Source organism: Nesoenas mayeri, assembly GCF_963082525.1.
Source record: "Nesoenas mayeri genome assembly, chromosome: 1".
NCBI lineage: Eukaryota > Metazoa > Chordata > Aves > Columbiformes > Columbidae > Nesoenas > Nesoenas mayeri.
The window spans coordinates 74211946-74226176 of NC_137541.1; the positions used below are offsets into that span (position 1 = coordinate 74211946).

Sequence of the window (14231 nt, forward strand, 5' to 3'; positions counted from 1 at the left end):
ATTTACTATCCAAATTCCTTTGGTATCTGAAGATATGTTATCCAGCCCCTATAGCCCCCTGACATTACTTGCTTTCTGAGTATCTTATTAATTATTAATGTTGATACTCTGCAAAAGGGGAAATGGTAGTGTAATTGGGGAACACAGAAACTAAATGACTTGTTCTTCATCACACAAAGGTAAGAAGTGGTTACTCAATGCCACTAACAAAACTATACACAAAAAGAGAAGTCTCTTGGCAGTGACACCAAAATAACTTTTTTTTCTTTAGAAGAACAGATCTGTGGTTGGTCGGGTCTAAACTCTAAATCTGGTGAATATGGAAGAGATAAGACACTCCATGAAAAGGAATTAGAAAAGGACAACTGGTCACTGAAAATAAACAGAAAAGCAGAACTTTCTCAGACCTTGTACCATACACTTTTGCTTCAGTAATTTTCATGTATTCATTTATACATAAACTAAATGGCCACATTATGAAGAAGATGTAATTTTTATTGCTGGGAGTTGCAAAGATTTTCACTTGAAAGCCACTAACAACAGTACCAGGGAATATTGCCCTGTGCAGCATTTTTGCTATTCACTGCTTACAAATGAAAACAAATCAATAGAGACCAGTCCAAAGAGCACAAGCAGTATACTGGATGATCTGGTTCTACCAATTATGCTCCACATCTGTATGGAGTAACAAAACCTGCCCCCGCAACGCATTCCAACCCCATGTGATTGCTCAATTCATTGTCTTGATGTGCTGAAGGAAAACAGACAAGATTTCTGTGCCTGACATGAATTAAAAAAAAAAATCAGAGTCAACTTTGTTACTTACCAAATCTTCCCATCATCATCCTGCAAGTCAGAGCATTGAAAAATATCAGGTTAGTTCATGAATAATCACTTTGAAAAGACAAGACCATGGGTTTAACGGGCCTTTTCCTGCAAGATGCCGAGGGCTAACCACTCCTAACAGGTCAGGAGGCTGAGTATGCTGCAGACCAGATCCAACCTGCTGCAGGAACAGGGAGATGCATTTGAAATTAATGGAAATGCATAATTATGTTTTACACATAATTATGATTTCTCATGCATAACTATTTTTATCAAGAGTGAATGAACAAATGTACTTCTGAATGCAGTTTCTACAAATATAGTCATCAGATGCTACACCACACAGCTCAGAAAGTAGCAAGGCTATCTATCTCACTTTAATCTGTTTTCTCTGCAGAAAGAAAACATACATCATATTTGGATATTATGTAAATAAAACTGCCACATATGAATTATATACACAGCCAGTGACATCACCAGACATATTGCAGATGTTTATCTGCTGAGAATCAGGCCCTGATTTGCACAGAGGAATTTGAAAGTATTCAATGAATGTTGGATTCTGCTGATCATTGCATTTTCCGTAGCTATACTTATATCTGGGTACACAACACATTAAACAGTAAACCTCTTAATATTGTGTAATATTAAATAATAAAATAAATGTATAAACATACACGCAAATCTGTAAATGTATTTCATGCTAAAAAATGTCTAAATCCCGCTGCACAGATTACATCTTACAAACCACATCTGAAGGAGAGGACAAGAAAACTACATTATTCAAGAGCACAGGAGTGAAGGGAGGTATTTTGGCCCACAATCCTGTGGCAGAGCTCTGATCCTACAAAGAACCACTATGAGATCTTCAGTGTCTACACAGGGATGTTATGATCTCATTTCTGAGTGCTTCCATTTGAAAGATCTTCCCCACTGAGCTAGCCACATGGTACTTCATTTATCTTCAAAGTCACGGAAAGCTGAGCCAGCACACTGATAAACTGAAGGAGGCCTCACGTAAGCCCCTCTTAGAAGAGCTGCCTTCAGGCCATGCGAAGGAAAATCTCAGCTTTTATTTGCAGCCAAAGTGCATGCCTAGCCTTCTCCTTATACAAAGGACTACAAAAACATAAAGCAACTCAAAGCTGTTGCAAAACTGCAGAGGGGAGAGGTTTAATTATTTGATTTATTTTTGCTGAGCTCTAGTCCTGAGGTACTATATGAGAACAGAGATTATCTCTCCTTACAATTTTAACAGGGTGTCACTTCAGTTTTGAGCAGTATTTCAAAGAATTGCCTTTTGTCAAGATAATTCTTCCCCAAAGTATCTACATTGGCCAGCTTGTGTAGACTGCTTTTGCCGAGAAAGGTTGGACCAGATGATCCTTGTGGTCTCTTCCAACTTGATATTCTATGATTGACTTGAGAGAGGCAACAGCACTGGGCAGAATTAGTTATATATGGCTACCCTCAGAAGACAGGGTGGGGAAAGGGCCCACAAAGGTCACTTTCAATGAACTATTCAGTTAAATGCTCCTATAAAACAAAAATGACAATAAAACACTTTTCTCCTTTGTGACATATTTCCAGAGCCCGAGTTATTTCTATTTCTATATAGATAAAAAAGCACCATGTTACGGGATTTTGTTAATTTAGCAGGAGCAAGAGGAAGATTACATTGCTGCTTTGTCTTTGCAAAAGGTTTCACATCAGGCACCACGAGCACACGCTGAAGCTAAAGAACTTTGTGCTTACTCTGTTGTAGTCGTCAGCTCCTCTGTAACGTGAGTTGTCTGAAGGAGGCCTTCGCGTTTCTGGAAAGCAAGACAGAGTTAAAAACGGAGATGGCATTAGTAAAGAAGAAACTCATTAGGGGCTCTGCAGCATTCAGTGTCTCAGAATCCCAGAGTAGAAATCTGGATAAAGCATGCTCGCTGCGTTTCATAGAGGTAAGAGGTGAAACAGCTGACACAGGAGGGCTCACTCCCAGAACAGTGGCATTTATCAGGCTGACAGCCAAATGGATGTTTGGGAAATGTGTGTGTATAGATATATATTTGCAGCCAGCAAACTCACTAACAATTCTCCTCCTGAGACCAGAGTCAACATCGTGCCTGGAACACAAATTAGAGAGAGTTTGTCAGACCTGTCTTAAATTCCCCAAGAGCCCTCGTTCATGTCACAGTATCAACCAACAATTCCACATAATTGGCAGCCTGGTTCTCCGGAGAGCTCCGTGGCTGAAATAACACGGATGGCTGCCCCAGGCCAGGGCTCCGGTGTGCCAGCAAAGCTCTGCGGGCATGAGGGCAGCTCGCCTAGAGCAGGGACATTACTGAGGCCACCAGCCACGTGTCTGTCAGGAAAACATCCACCAAGGAAACATAGGGAGCATAAAAAGCCCAACTAGTGATCTCACAACAAATAATACTTCCTTGTTACTGGGTTTTCTCTCCTTGGGATTTTCTGCATGAATAAGGACTCTCCTAACTGACAGAGAGACATCATACAGCAAGACCCAGTTTCAAAACAGCTGCCTCAGCTCTGTTAAGACACAGTCCCCTGACAAAGAGAAGGCCAAATGTTTTTGATCCTCTCCAGGGTTTTGGAGACACAGCACATGCCTCACAGAGGCTGGAAGTGGTTCCACTTGAGTCAGAAACTTTCTTAATGTTTCTATGTAATGTTCCCTTTGTAATGTTCTTTGTAATGTTCCCTTACAAAATTATGGGATAAAGCCTTATGCCTGAAAGGCGGAATTTCTTTCCTCCTTTCTTTATACTTAAAAAGCTGACACAAAGAGCTCAGCAGTCATCTGTGGCCAACAGGTCCAGGGAAGTGATTGTTTCCCCGTACTCGGTGCTCATGAGGCTGCACCTGGAATCCTGTGTTCAGTTTTGGGCCCCTCACTACAGGAAAGACCTCCAGGTGCTGGAGAGAGTGCAGAGAAGGGCAAGGAAGCTGGTGAGGGGCCTGGAGCACAAGTCTGATGAGGAGCAGCTGAGGGAACTGGGGCTGTTTAGCCTGGAGAAAAGGAGGCTGAGGGGAGACCTTATCACTGTCTACAACTACCTGAAAGGAGGTTGTAGCATGGAGGGTGTTGGGCTCTTCTCCCAAGTAACAAGTGACAGGACAAGAAAAAATGGCCCCAAGTTTCATCAGGGAAGGTTCAGATTGGATATTAGGAAAACCTTCTTCACGGAAAAGGTTGTCAGGCATTAGAACAGGCTGCCCAGTTGAGTCACCATCTCTGAAGCTGTTTAAAAGACATGTAGATGAGGTTCTTAGGGACATGGTGTAGAGGTGGACTTGACAGTATTAGGTTAATGGTTGTACTTGATGATCTTGAAGGTATTTTCCAACCAAAACAATTCTATGATTCTACCATCTAGGGACCAGGCCCTTCCAGAAAGCATAGCCAATAAAGCTGCCAGCTCAGGTAAGGAGGGAAACTGCCCCCCCTTCCCCAAGTCACAAGCTCTGTATACATATGCTATCTCAAACATTTCAACCAGCTGAACCCCAAATAAGAACTTATTAGGGAGAACAGCTTTGAAAAGAAACACATCCTTCCCAGAAGCAATCTAAGAAACAAAAACTGCAATCTAAAAAGCAGTAAGAAGAACTCCTGCTGTTCTACTCTCTGCTCAACGAAGGCAGCATTGCTTTCTCCAGCCAGCAGCCAGGGGGCCTGGCTGAAGCATCATGGGGGAGCCATGGTCTCCCATGGCTGTGCTGTCACAGCTCCAGGATGACAGCATGGATGGAAGAATGAGGAAGCATCTGACAGGGCAATATTCTCTTGCATGCAAAACAATGTTGTCTTTACTCCATCCCACCACTTCTCTGCTTTATTAACACAGGTTTCTGGACCTTCCAGACACCACATACCCCAGGGAGAAGATGCTATAAACTGTGAACAAAAACTCAGTATGTGGTGGCTAGTGAATAATGCCTCCAAATGCCCGATGAGAAGGAGGAATGGATTCCAACACAGACTCCCCCAAAGATGGAAATGGCACCATTTCTCTGAGGCAGCTGAACATGCTCCTCACACAGCAAGCCGAGGCCCCTCAGCCTTGCAATCCAAAAGCAAATGTCACTATTTGATAAAACTTGTATTCTTTGTACCACAGCCACCAGACACATTTATTCTTCACTCTGCCTTTCCTCCGACCTTTCAGTCTGCAACTCAGATTACAAGAGAATGACTGTAAAAATACCTCAGATCTCCCAGCAGCACCAAGGTGGGACATGCTGCAGTTTCAGAAGTGACGAAGAGGAGAGCTAAGTTCAAAAGAAGGTAACTGCTGAGCCTTGTAAAAATAATCAACACAGGGAGCCTTAATAAAATTTTTACATTTATTTCTGAGAACATTTTTGTTTCCCTGAATTAGGGTATTTCTTCATCATGGAAGTTTACATTTGAAATATAAGGCAGTATAGTCAGCTGGAAGAAAAATCTCAGGATTTTCAGTTCTCACTGGAAGCACACACTGAAACAATAAAGTTTGTCTCCTCACTTAGGAGGGCTGGAACGAGAGGTAAATGCTGAGCGACACCAGTATTAAAACATGTACTATCTTAGACTCTTAACTCAGCACCTGGAGTAGCTATCAACAGGATCTTAAACAGGATCCACCTAAATCTAAGCTCTGCTAGGACACATCATGTAAAACGTGGATGTACATTGCCAGGGTTTCAGATTTTCTATTTCACACAAAAACCACCAAGAAAACTAATTCTAGAGGTTGATTTCAAGAAGGTTTGAATGTATCTAGGTTTCCAAAACTCTGTTCTTGAGAGATGCTACCTCACGGTCCTTGTTATAAAATAATATGAACAGAAGTGTTCTTACGGGTTAGTCTCACAGTTATTCTAGGTAATATTGACAGATAAATAGGAAGGCAAAGCAGAAAGTCCTCTCTAAAGCACTTGTGGGTTTCTTAGTAAACTATACAGTGCAGGACCAAAAAAAGATAGTGGTTTTTTGACAGATAAAAATCCAGCTACAGATTTTTCTCAGACTGTAAATTAATTATTTTTAATTTAAAAAATACAGCACCTTAGGAAAAGATGTTGATAAATACTTTCCATGTAGCACACTAAAAATCAGGGAAGTCCACAGCACTTACACAAGCTAATAAGATATTCTGCATAGCTCTGGGACGGGCTATGGAAATGCACACAATTTGGCTAAGCAATAACTTGCTAAACCAGTATGACTCTCTTATTTTTATAGTGAAAGCACAGCCCTTCTGGGCAAGAAGCAACTCATGCATCTGCACAGTGTGAGGATGGCTTAACAAATTTGATCATGATAATCCTAAATGTCAAAGTCACCCATGAAACTGAAACTTCACTAGTTTTGAAAGCTTCCATGTGGGTATGTTCTTGCACAACACTCCCAAAACAACTTGCAATGTTTTCTTGCTGTGGGGTCAATTCTGCGAAGCTTACAAAAGTCACTTAGCAAACCGTTGATTAATCCCCTTAAATGCATATTCAAGCATTTAAGCTAAAACCTCTGAGAGCAGACATGTTATACTAATTATGAGCTAGCTTGACAGAACCCTAATCATTATTTGGATTTGTAATAACAGATCATTTCACAATAAATTGATAACTATAATAATAATCTTCTTAATAATAGTTTTCTTGCTTGGATTAAGAACAATATTAACCTCATTACCATTCTGTTTGTTATTAGTATAACAAAGGCTAAATAAAATCCATTTAAATAGATCTGTGTTACTGAACCAGCATGTATTTTTAGACTAATTCTGGATGCTGAACTACAAAAATTCAGTTTACCAAGCTATAAGGCAAAATTTCCTGTTCCAGAAGAAATGTGCTTCAGTTTACACTGTGCTTTGCTTTCCATTTAAATAAACAAAGCTGAAGAGGTGCAAGTTTTTCCTAGCAGTGGGATGGGGGGCTGAAATGAGACTCCTCTTGCACAGAGCCAGCTGAGGTAGGCCCACAGCCAGCAGTTGCCATAACCGTCTCCAGGACTCCAGGCTCTAGGTCCAAGACTAAGAGTTAACAGCCTCTTGAGCATAAATTAACCCTCATTGTATCACTGCTCTGACACCTTCAGAGACTCCCTTGGTGACACATGAGTCTCTTTCCTCCTTTCTTGCTTCCTTCCTTTCCTTAGTTTCTGTCAGCCATTATCTCCTCCTGTCTTCACCACAGCCTCGTCTATAGTCTCAAGACACAGGGACACTGGTGAATGAGATGGCCTCAATGGTCTTCTCTATATCCCTCCAACAGGAAAAGATGTGAAAATATTTTCGCCACAGCCTTCCTTCTGCTACAGGGGTGGAGGGTCCTGAAGCTTGAAATAAGGACAGGGAAAGGGAGGCTTTCCGTATTTACTTAAGGTTTTTTTCTGGCTCATCAGTTACAGAAGACATTTCACTGTAGTGTGCAGAAGGATATTTCTAGCATCAGGGTGTCAGAGGACTGTAAACCACTTTATATCTACATTTTCCCCTTCATCTATCCAAGACAGTCAAAATAAATTTAAAAATAAATCAGTCTCTTATTTCCATTCAAGTTACTTTCTACCTAACTCACTGTTCTTAAATTGAAAGAACTACAGCAGACTGAAAGCGGTTCAAAATCACGTCTTAAAGATAATACATACATTTATTGTGAGCCAGAGAGTATCCATCAATTACTCATTTATATCACACTTTGCACCTCTAGAGCATTCAGCCAGACAGTATGGAAAGTGCCATTATTTAAATGTAAAGCAAAATGAGGCTTGTCTCATCAACCACCATGCAATTGCATCTTGTAAGGGGATCCACATTTGCAAAGCGGAGTCCAAGATCATTTTATCTTCTTTATTCTTGAAAGGAAACCTACTATAGCCTGACAGCTCCAACAATAAATGGCAAGTACAGAAAGGATTTCCACAGCCTGCTGCCAGCAGCTGAGCCTGCCTTGCAACAACAGCGCTGAGCACCACAGCAAATGTCTCAGCATGATCAGAGTCCCAGCTGGAACAGCTCTGCCTGGGGTTTCAACAGCTGTTGAGAAGAGCTGGGTTCACATGCCACAGACTGTAGCACCATGGGAGCTTCGGTGAGGTTAGAAGGCAAGATAAAAAGCAAGAGTATATATGTTCCAAAAGAAGAGTCTTTGTAGAGTGAAAGGAAATGGTCAACACCAAGCAGAGAAAGGAATAACTATAACAATATCTAGGGCAGGAGGGAAGGAGTCAGGGTTCCTCAGGTCAGACCTCTTCTCCATATCTAAGAAAAGCTAACAAAAACACAAGGCTGTGAAAGAAATGATGAAAGCCTATTAGAATGCCAAGGAAAACAACATGTCTAAGTCTGAATAATAAGTCATTGGGGAAAAACAACATCAGTAACAGGCTGCCCAGATTAGGGAGATTGTACATGCTGAAACTCCTTTCTGTGCTCTTTGTGTTTCAGTGGGTTCTCTACAAAAAATGTAAGGCAAAAACCATTTACTAAAGTGCCAGAAGTTACAGACACAACTCTCCCTTATACAAAATCTCATCACATGTTTTTAGCTTGATACTGAAATAGCAAATGGTAAACCTAAACATATTAAAGCTATGATGCTCTTGTGATCACATTTAAGCACACCAAAAATGTATTACTAGGACTGGGACTCTTAATTCCCAAGAATTTTTGAAATGGCAAGAGACCAGGAAGCAATGAATAGGAGCAGCTCTGTAGCACAACATCAGAGTGATAAATAATGATTGTTCTGATCAAATTTTCTTCTGAGTTCATACTCACCCGTACAACTACCACTTGTACAGATACATGTTCAGGCAGTCGAATAGGAGCCCGGAAATGCATTGCCAAAGCTACCAGGAGGTGCAGAATGGAAATCAGATTCTTGCCATGGATTGCTGCAGGGAACAAGGAAAAGGAAGCAAATAATATAATACTGAGGCCTTATTCTAAACAGATAGTTCTTGGAGAAAGGCAGGTAAAAGGCAGTGAAAAATGCCTCTGGTGAACAGTCGTCTTTTTTTTTTAACCTCCCTACCTTCTTTTTCCTAAATTAACACAGCCTACAATATACTTTTACAGGTTACAAAGTCTACATTTAACCCTCCCGTCAAGTTACACGCCCAAATTAAAAGTCCAGGCTCTTCAGTGCCCTCTCTAAGTCAATGAAGAAAAAGAGGAAGACTCCATCACTTGCTTTTCACCGTACTGTAGAATACTGGACCATTCTGCTTCTAGCAGACTTTCAAAGTGTTAATACAAGCTTTTCTGGCTGTGAGAGATGAACACCGCCCACTACCTAGGTGAACTGACTTCTCAAATTCCATTCTCAATTTTGGATTGTAACAGGCCATGCCTGAACAGAGGGCACTTTCTGTTTAGCCTATCAAAAGATGAATCCTCAAGAAGGGTGCAGGATCCTTTGACTCTCAGCATGGTGGCCTGAAGGATTAGACCAGCCTCTAGTACTAACAAATTCCTCATATCCATAGGGATTCAAATTCAGGAAGCGAACAAAAAAGCTTTTTAATGAAAGCATATGCTTCTAGGAACTTCAATTATCCCATAGCCTTGTATATCTGTCCTTAAACAAAGACCACAGAAGAAGGTACCAGTTACAATCCATACATGGATGTGGTAAACCTCTACGCAAATAGTTTTTAAAAACACTGCATCACAGAGAATATGATCAAACTATTGATTATCACACCCTCCTTGCCTGTGAAGCTGAGACAGAAAGTATAACAGAGCCCTTACAGTCAACGTTCCACTTGATTGTCCAGCCATGGGGTCGGAGTAAATCATGGACAGCTTCCAGGACCGTCTGCAACTTTTGTTTCTGACCAATTTCAGATTGCGTCACTTCTGCCACGTTCAGTTTACGGTCAGCCAATTTTTCTGTGTTTGAAAAAAAAAAATAAAATAAGAACAACAAAAAGCACAGGCAAAACCAGATTAAACAGGGCCTGGGTGGGATGAGCACAAAGCACTGGGCAGAGCTGAACTCTGCTAGCAATTTTCCAACAGAATGATTTTCTTCAGAAAGCAAAATAGCTGAAAGCAAACCTTTCATCATTGTGTGTCAATTCCGATAAAAACCATGACAGAAAACTGGTAAGTTCTGGCCGAAAATGTTCACCAATCAGGTGCCAAAATACAGGCACCAAGTTAATGATAACATTTATTGTGCCTTCCATTTTCTTTCATTGCTGAAAAGCATTTGGCACAATACAGCCTTCAGTACACAAGTGATCTACACAGGCTTAATGAACTTTTCTAACAATAAGTTAATTTAGGACCAAAAAAAAGGGAAATACTGTGTGGACATTTACTTCAGCTTGACAGGCATTATTTCAGGATAGCTGAAGGTATGAATTTAAGCTAAAGCAAACTTCGTCTTCTCAAAGCATCCAGAGTCATATACTCATATGACCTACAGACTTGTACTAGCTTAGTAGAACTGGTTTAAAGAAAGAAGTTGGTACAATCTTGTTTGTCATGTTGTTACGGTATTGTCACGTCATGGTTGATTACTTCCAAGTATGAATTAATGCAGGAAATTTAATAAAATGCTATTATTAAAATTTGAATTTTGTTTCTGTAATATAATTATTTGTTGCCAAAGTCATAGACAAGTTATTCTTCTCTTCCCCTGCATTGTGGCCCTTGCCAAAGACACAGGAGCTGAATTTCTCTCTCTCAATTAAGAGAGCTGATGAAGGTAAGGTAGAGTTCTCCATCCACCAGAGAAAAGCTGATCCGTTTTCCACTTCCTCTCTGTGGGAAAAACACTCAAACTCACTCTGCTGCTGAATCTAGGAGATCAGGACTAGTTTTGACTGTTTTTATCAATCTACAGTAGAAAATTTTTATGAACATCTAAATAATATTAATGGGACAAATGTTCTTTAGCCAAGATGTCTCTGAGCCTCTTTTAAACTGACTACTAAAACACACAAATATTATTTTAAATTATTTTAGATATTTTTTTAAAAAAAAATCTCCTACAAGATTCATTTTTTGATCACGTGTTATAGCTCCTATCTATTCTCAGCCTAGATTAGCTGACAGTCAGCACAGAGAAGTTTATGTCCTCCCACTCTGACACCATGTGTAGCAATCCACTTCCAGCCTCTCTCAGTGGCACGACTTGTACCTCGATAAAACTAACTAAACAAGGAGGCCTGCCTCAATCAGCCTGCCAACCATTTGCTCATCTCTTACTCCAAACTGCTTCAGAATAAGCCCACTGACAAGTTGCTGTCTTTCATCTTCTTGTGTGTGTCTGCCTATCAAGGCAGATCTTCTTGAAACATCTCTCACACATGAGGAATGATAACTACTACTTGAAGTTTAATGACCCTACTTTGCTAGCTTTTCCTGCAGGCAGAAGAACAGATGACTTGCAAAACAGAGAGACGACTTAATTCTGAGGCCTCAAGCACCAGGAGCACCACCAAAACCATGAAGTGCTTTGCCTCTTGCATCAGTGAGACAGCACGAACATGGATAGATTAAACAGCATAGGACTTGCTGGATAAACCAAGACACCGCTGAAGAATTCTTTTTGTAACAACACAAGACTGAGACATGATAGCTTCAGGTCAGGGGAGAAGCATTTGCTCTCCAGTCAGAGGCCCAACAGGAAGAAAATGAGGAAAAAACAGTCCGGTTAAAGTCTCACACTGCAAGATGCACATGCCCACCTTTTCTCCTGTAAGATATTCTAAGTCCAGCTAAGATATATATGTATGTGTGTATGTATAACTAAGCACTTTCTAAATGTCTGCAGGCCTGAGGGTGGAACCATGGCCTCCACAGGGAACATAAGAAACCATTAATATCTGTGACAAATGGCTACGCTAAAATGTGCTACCACCTGCTGAAGCAGAAGTGTCTGTATGTTAAGAAGTAAAACTGTGTACACACAAGTAGTCCTCAGATAAAATTAACTCTACACCCCTGCATCACACCATGTCTGGAGGGTCCCAGCTGTAGTCTAATCAAGAAATTAAAAGTACTCTTGTTTTATTCTTCAAGTTATTTTTGAGGAGTTTTAATTGCATACAGAGTAATTGTTGTTAACCAATTTTAAAAGCTTATGAGTGTTCACCAGAATGCTGCAGGTCTATTATTTCGGGGATATATGCAGAAAATTCAGTAAGCAGCATCCATTAGCACCAGTGGAATTAGTACCACCAAGTCCTTGTGCCCCACTCTGACGCACACATCCCACATCCCAGCCCACTCTTGAAAACATGTCATAGGTTAAATGAGAGCAGTTTGACTATCTTTCTCCAAGAAACAGTGTGTATTTACAAGGGCACTTGAAGCTTCAAGTCTCTTTGTTTGCTAAAAGCACTCCCGTAAATCACTGTGCCATCACTAGAAGTTTTTCTCCATTGTGCTTCTTGCCTGAACATACACGTTGCAAAGATGTAAGTGGGTTGCAGAATCATCGTTGCTTAACTGAGTGTATCTCTTCCTGAATCATTCACACAGAAGTGCACATTATGAGTATGTGCCTGCTGCCATGCATTCTTTTTCTCATTTTTTTCCCCTAGAATTAATTCTACCAGGACCTCAAAAAAGCTCTCAGCCCAAAAAGCTTTCAGAAGAAAAACTATATAGACAGAATTTTGGATGACATGGCTTCTGCTTGGGCCCCCACTGTAATCACTAATCTCTTCACCTTTTCTCTGCCACATATTTCAGTTGTCTGGACTAGTTTTAGTCCATGAAACAGATATGTAGAAATCACCTGGATTTCTTCCCCTTTCAGCAGACAGCCTGAGAAGAACAGATGGAGAAGCTGATGCCGTAGCTATCAGTGAAACAAACTGTATTCCTGGTGAGATGGTGAGTTACTGCACAGACTTATTGTCTGCAGCTTTGGAAGAGATTAACTTTGGGCCCCTTCTAGTCCTTGGGGTATTCTTCTCTTAGGTGAACTCACCAAGCAGCTTCTGCAGCACCTGCCCATCATAAAGGTCCTCTTCAAGCTGTTTGACAATGATTCTCTCCTCCACCAGCACATCATTGATCCAGTCAATAAGAACCTGGAAGGACAGAAAAAAAAAAGGCAAATGTCTAAAAACCACTGAAATATGTACCTTCAATTTAAGGCAGCAATCAGGAATATAAAACAGAGCAGGAGTAACCATATTTATGTATTTCAAAGTTATAGAGATATAACAGACAAAAAGATGGTTTTGCTCTTCTTGTTTTTAATTCAGGTCTTGCAGTATGGCAATTTTAGCGCCCTCTATTTTTCCTCATTAAAATGTCTCCTTATTGCACCAATTCTAAAGCAAGTAGCAACTGGCAGCTCTGCAACAATTATCTTTGCTAGTACCTATGTTCTCCAGGTCCCAAATTCAGGTTTTAATTGTTTTATGTGAACGGCAGACCTGGCAGTAGCTGACAGCAGTCCCATGATCCCACCTTAATCTCTACCCTGAAGAGACCTGAGCGGTACACTACAAATAAGAGCTTCAGAGGGGAAAGAGTGAATGTTCCTACTAACATGAGCTAAACAGACTCACTAGCTAGATCCCTGCCATTAGCAACAGGACAAGACATTTTATTCCTATGATATTGTAGAATACAGAAGTCTGGAATTACAATTTTGGTTAACTGCGTCTGATAAACATTCTACAACATTTATAATAGTCCCTATATGCTGACTACCATAAGTATAAAAATCATTTGATCACCTACAAAACAGGAATGAACATAAAGGACCTTTAAAAAGAAAAGGAACTGAGTTAAGTTTTCCAGATGCCAAAGGTAATAATTTCCAAACAGTTACAGGAAAAACAGCCTTGACTGCCTGAAGCTGGCAGTACTGTTTTCCTCCAGTTTTTTTATTTGGAAAATTAAATTATTTTCACAAAAACAATACAGTTCTGTGGGAAGAGACGTAAAGTTAAATCCTGCTAAACGTTTGATTCTATAAAGGGAGATGGGTATTATCAATCATAGACATGCAAAATCCAGCAACAAGCTACCTAAAGCAATAAGTCTTATTTTAAAATTCTGCATTTTTTTTATTTTCTTCACTTAAAAGTGCAGATTCTTTTAATTCACCTTCTTATTAGATCCCATACTTTTTTCTGCCTCTTCTCAACAGTCATAATGGTGAAGAAATTTTGTGGGTTTTTTCATATTCAAGAGATTGTGAAACAAAAAGCAAATAAACAAAACATAGATAGGCTGGCACTGGAAAATACACACCTTGGCAATTCAAGTAAACAGGAGTATTTGAATATGTTATTTAAGTAATTCAACCTGGCTGCTGAGGTTCATTGAATCTACCAACCTCAAGGAAGTTTTGCTAGGCTTTATGTTCAAAAAGAAGTTTATGACCCAAACATGAAATACTAATGCGTCATGTACCTCTAA

General features: G+C 40.2%; 1 protein-coding gene across 10 annotated transcripts in view; it reads right to left on the minus strand.

Annotated features, from left to right (window-relative positions):
• PARVB (parvin beta) overlaps positions 1–14231 on the minus strand; it is a 70722-nt gene that overhangs the window by 17283 nt on the left and 39208 nt on the right. For all 10 annotated transcript variants that reach the window (XM_080355679.1, XM_080355677.1, XM_080355676.1 and 7 more), the window contains 5 exons: positions 12784–12886; positions 9585–9725; positions 8610–8725; positions 2581–2639; positions 827–846 (listed from right to left, as the gene is read on the minus strand). In XM_080355679.1, coding sequence (XP_080211805.1) covers positions 827–846; positions 2581–2639; positions 8610–8725; positions 9585–9725; positions 12784–12886 — 439 coding nt within the window. The remainder of the gene's footprint in view (positions 1–826; positions 847–2580; positions 2640–8609; positions 8726–9584; positions 9726–12783; positions 12887–14231) is intronic.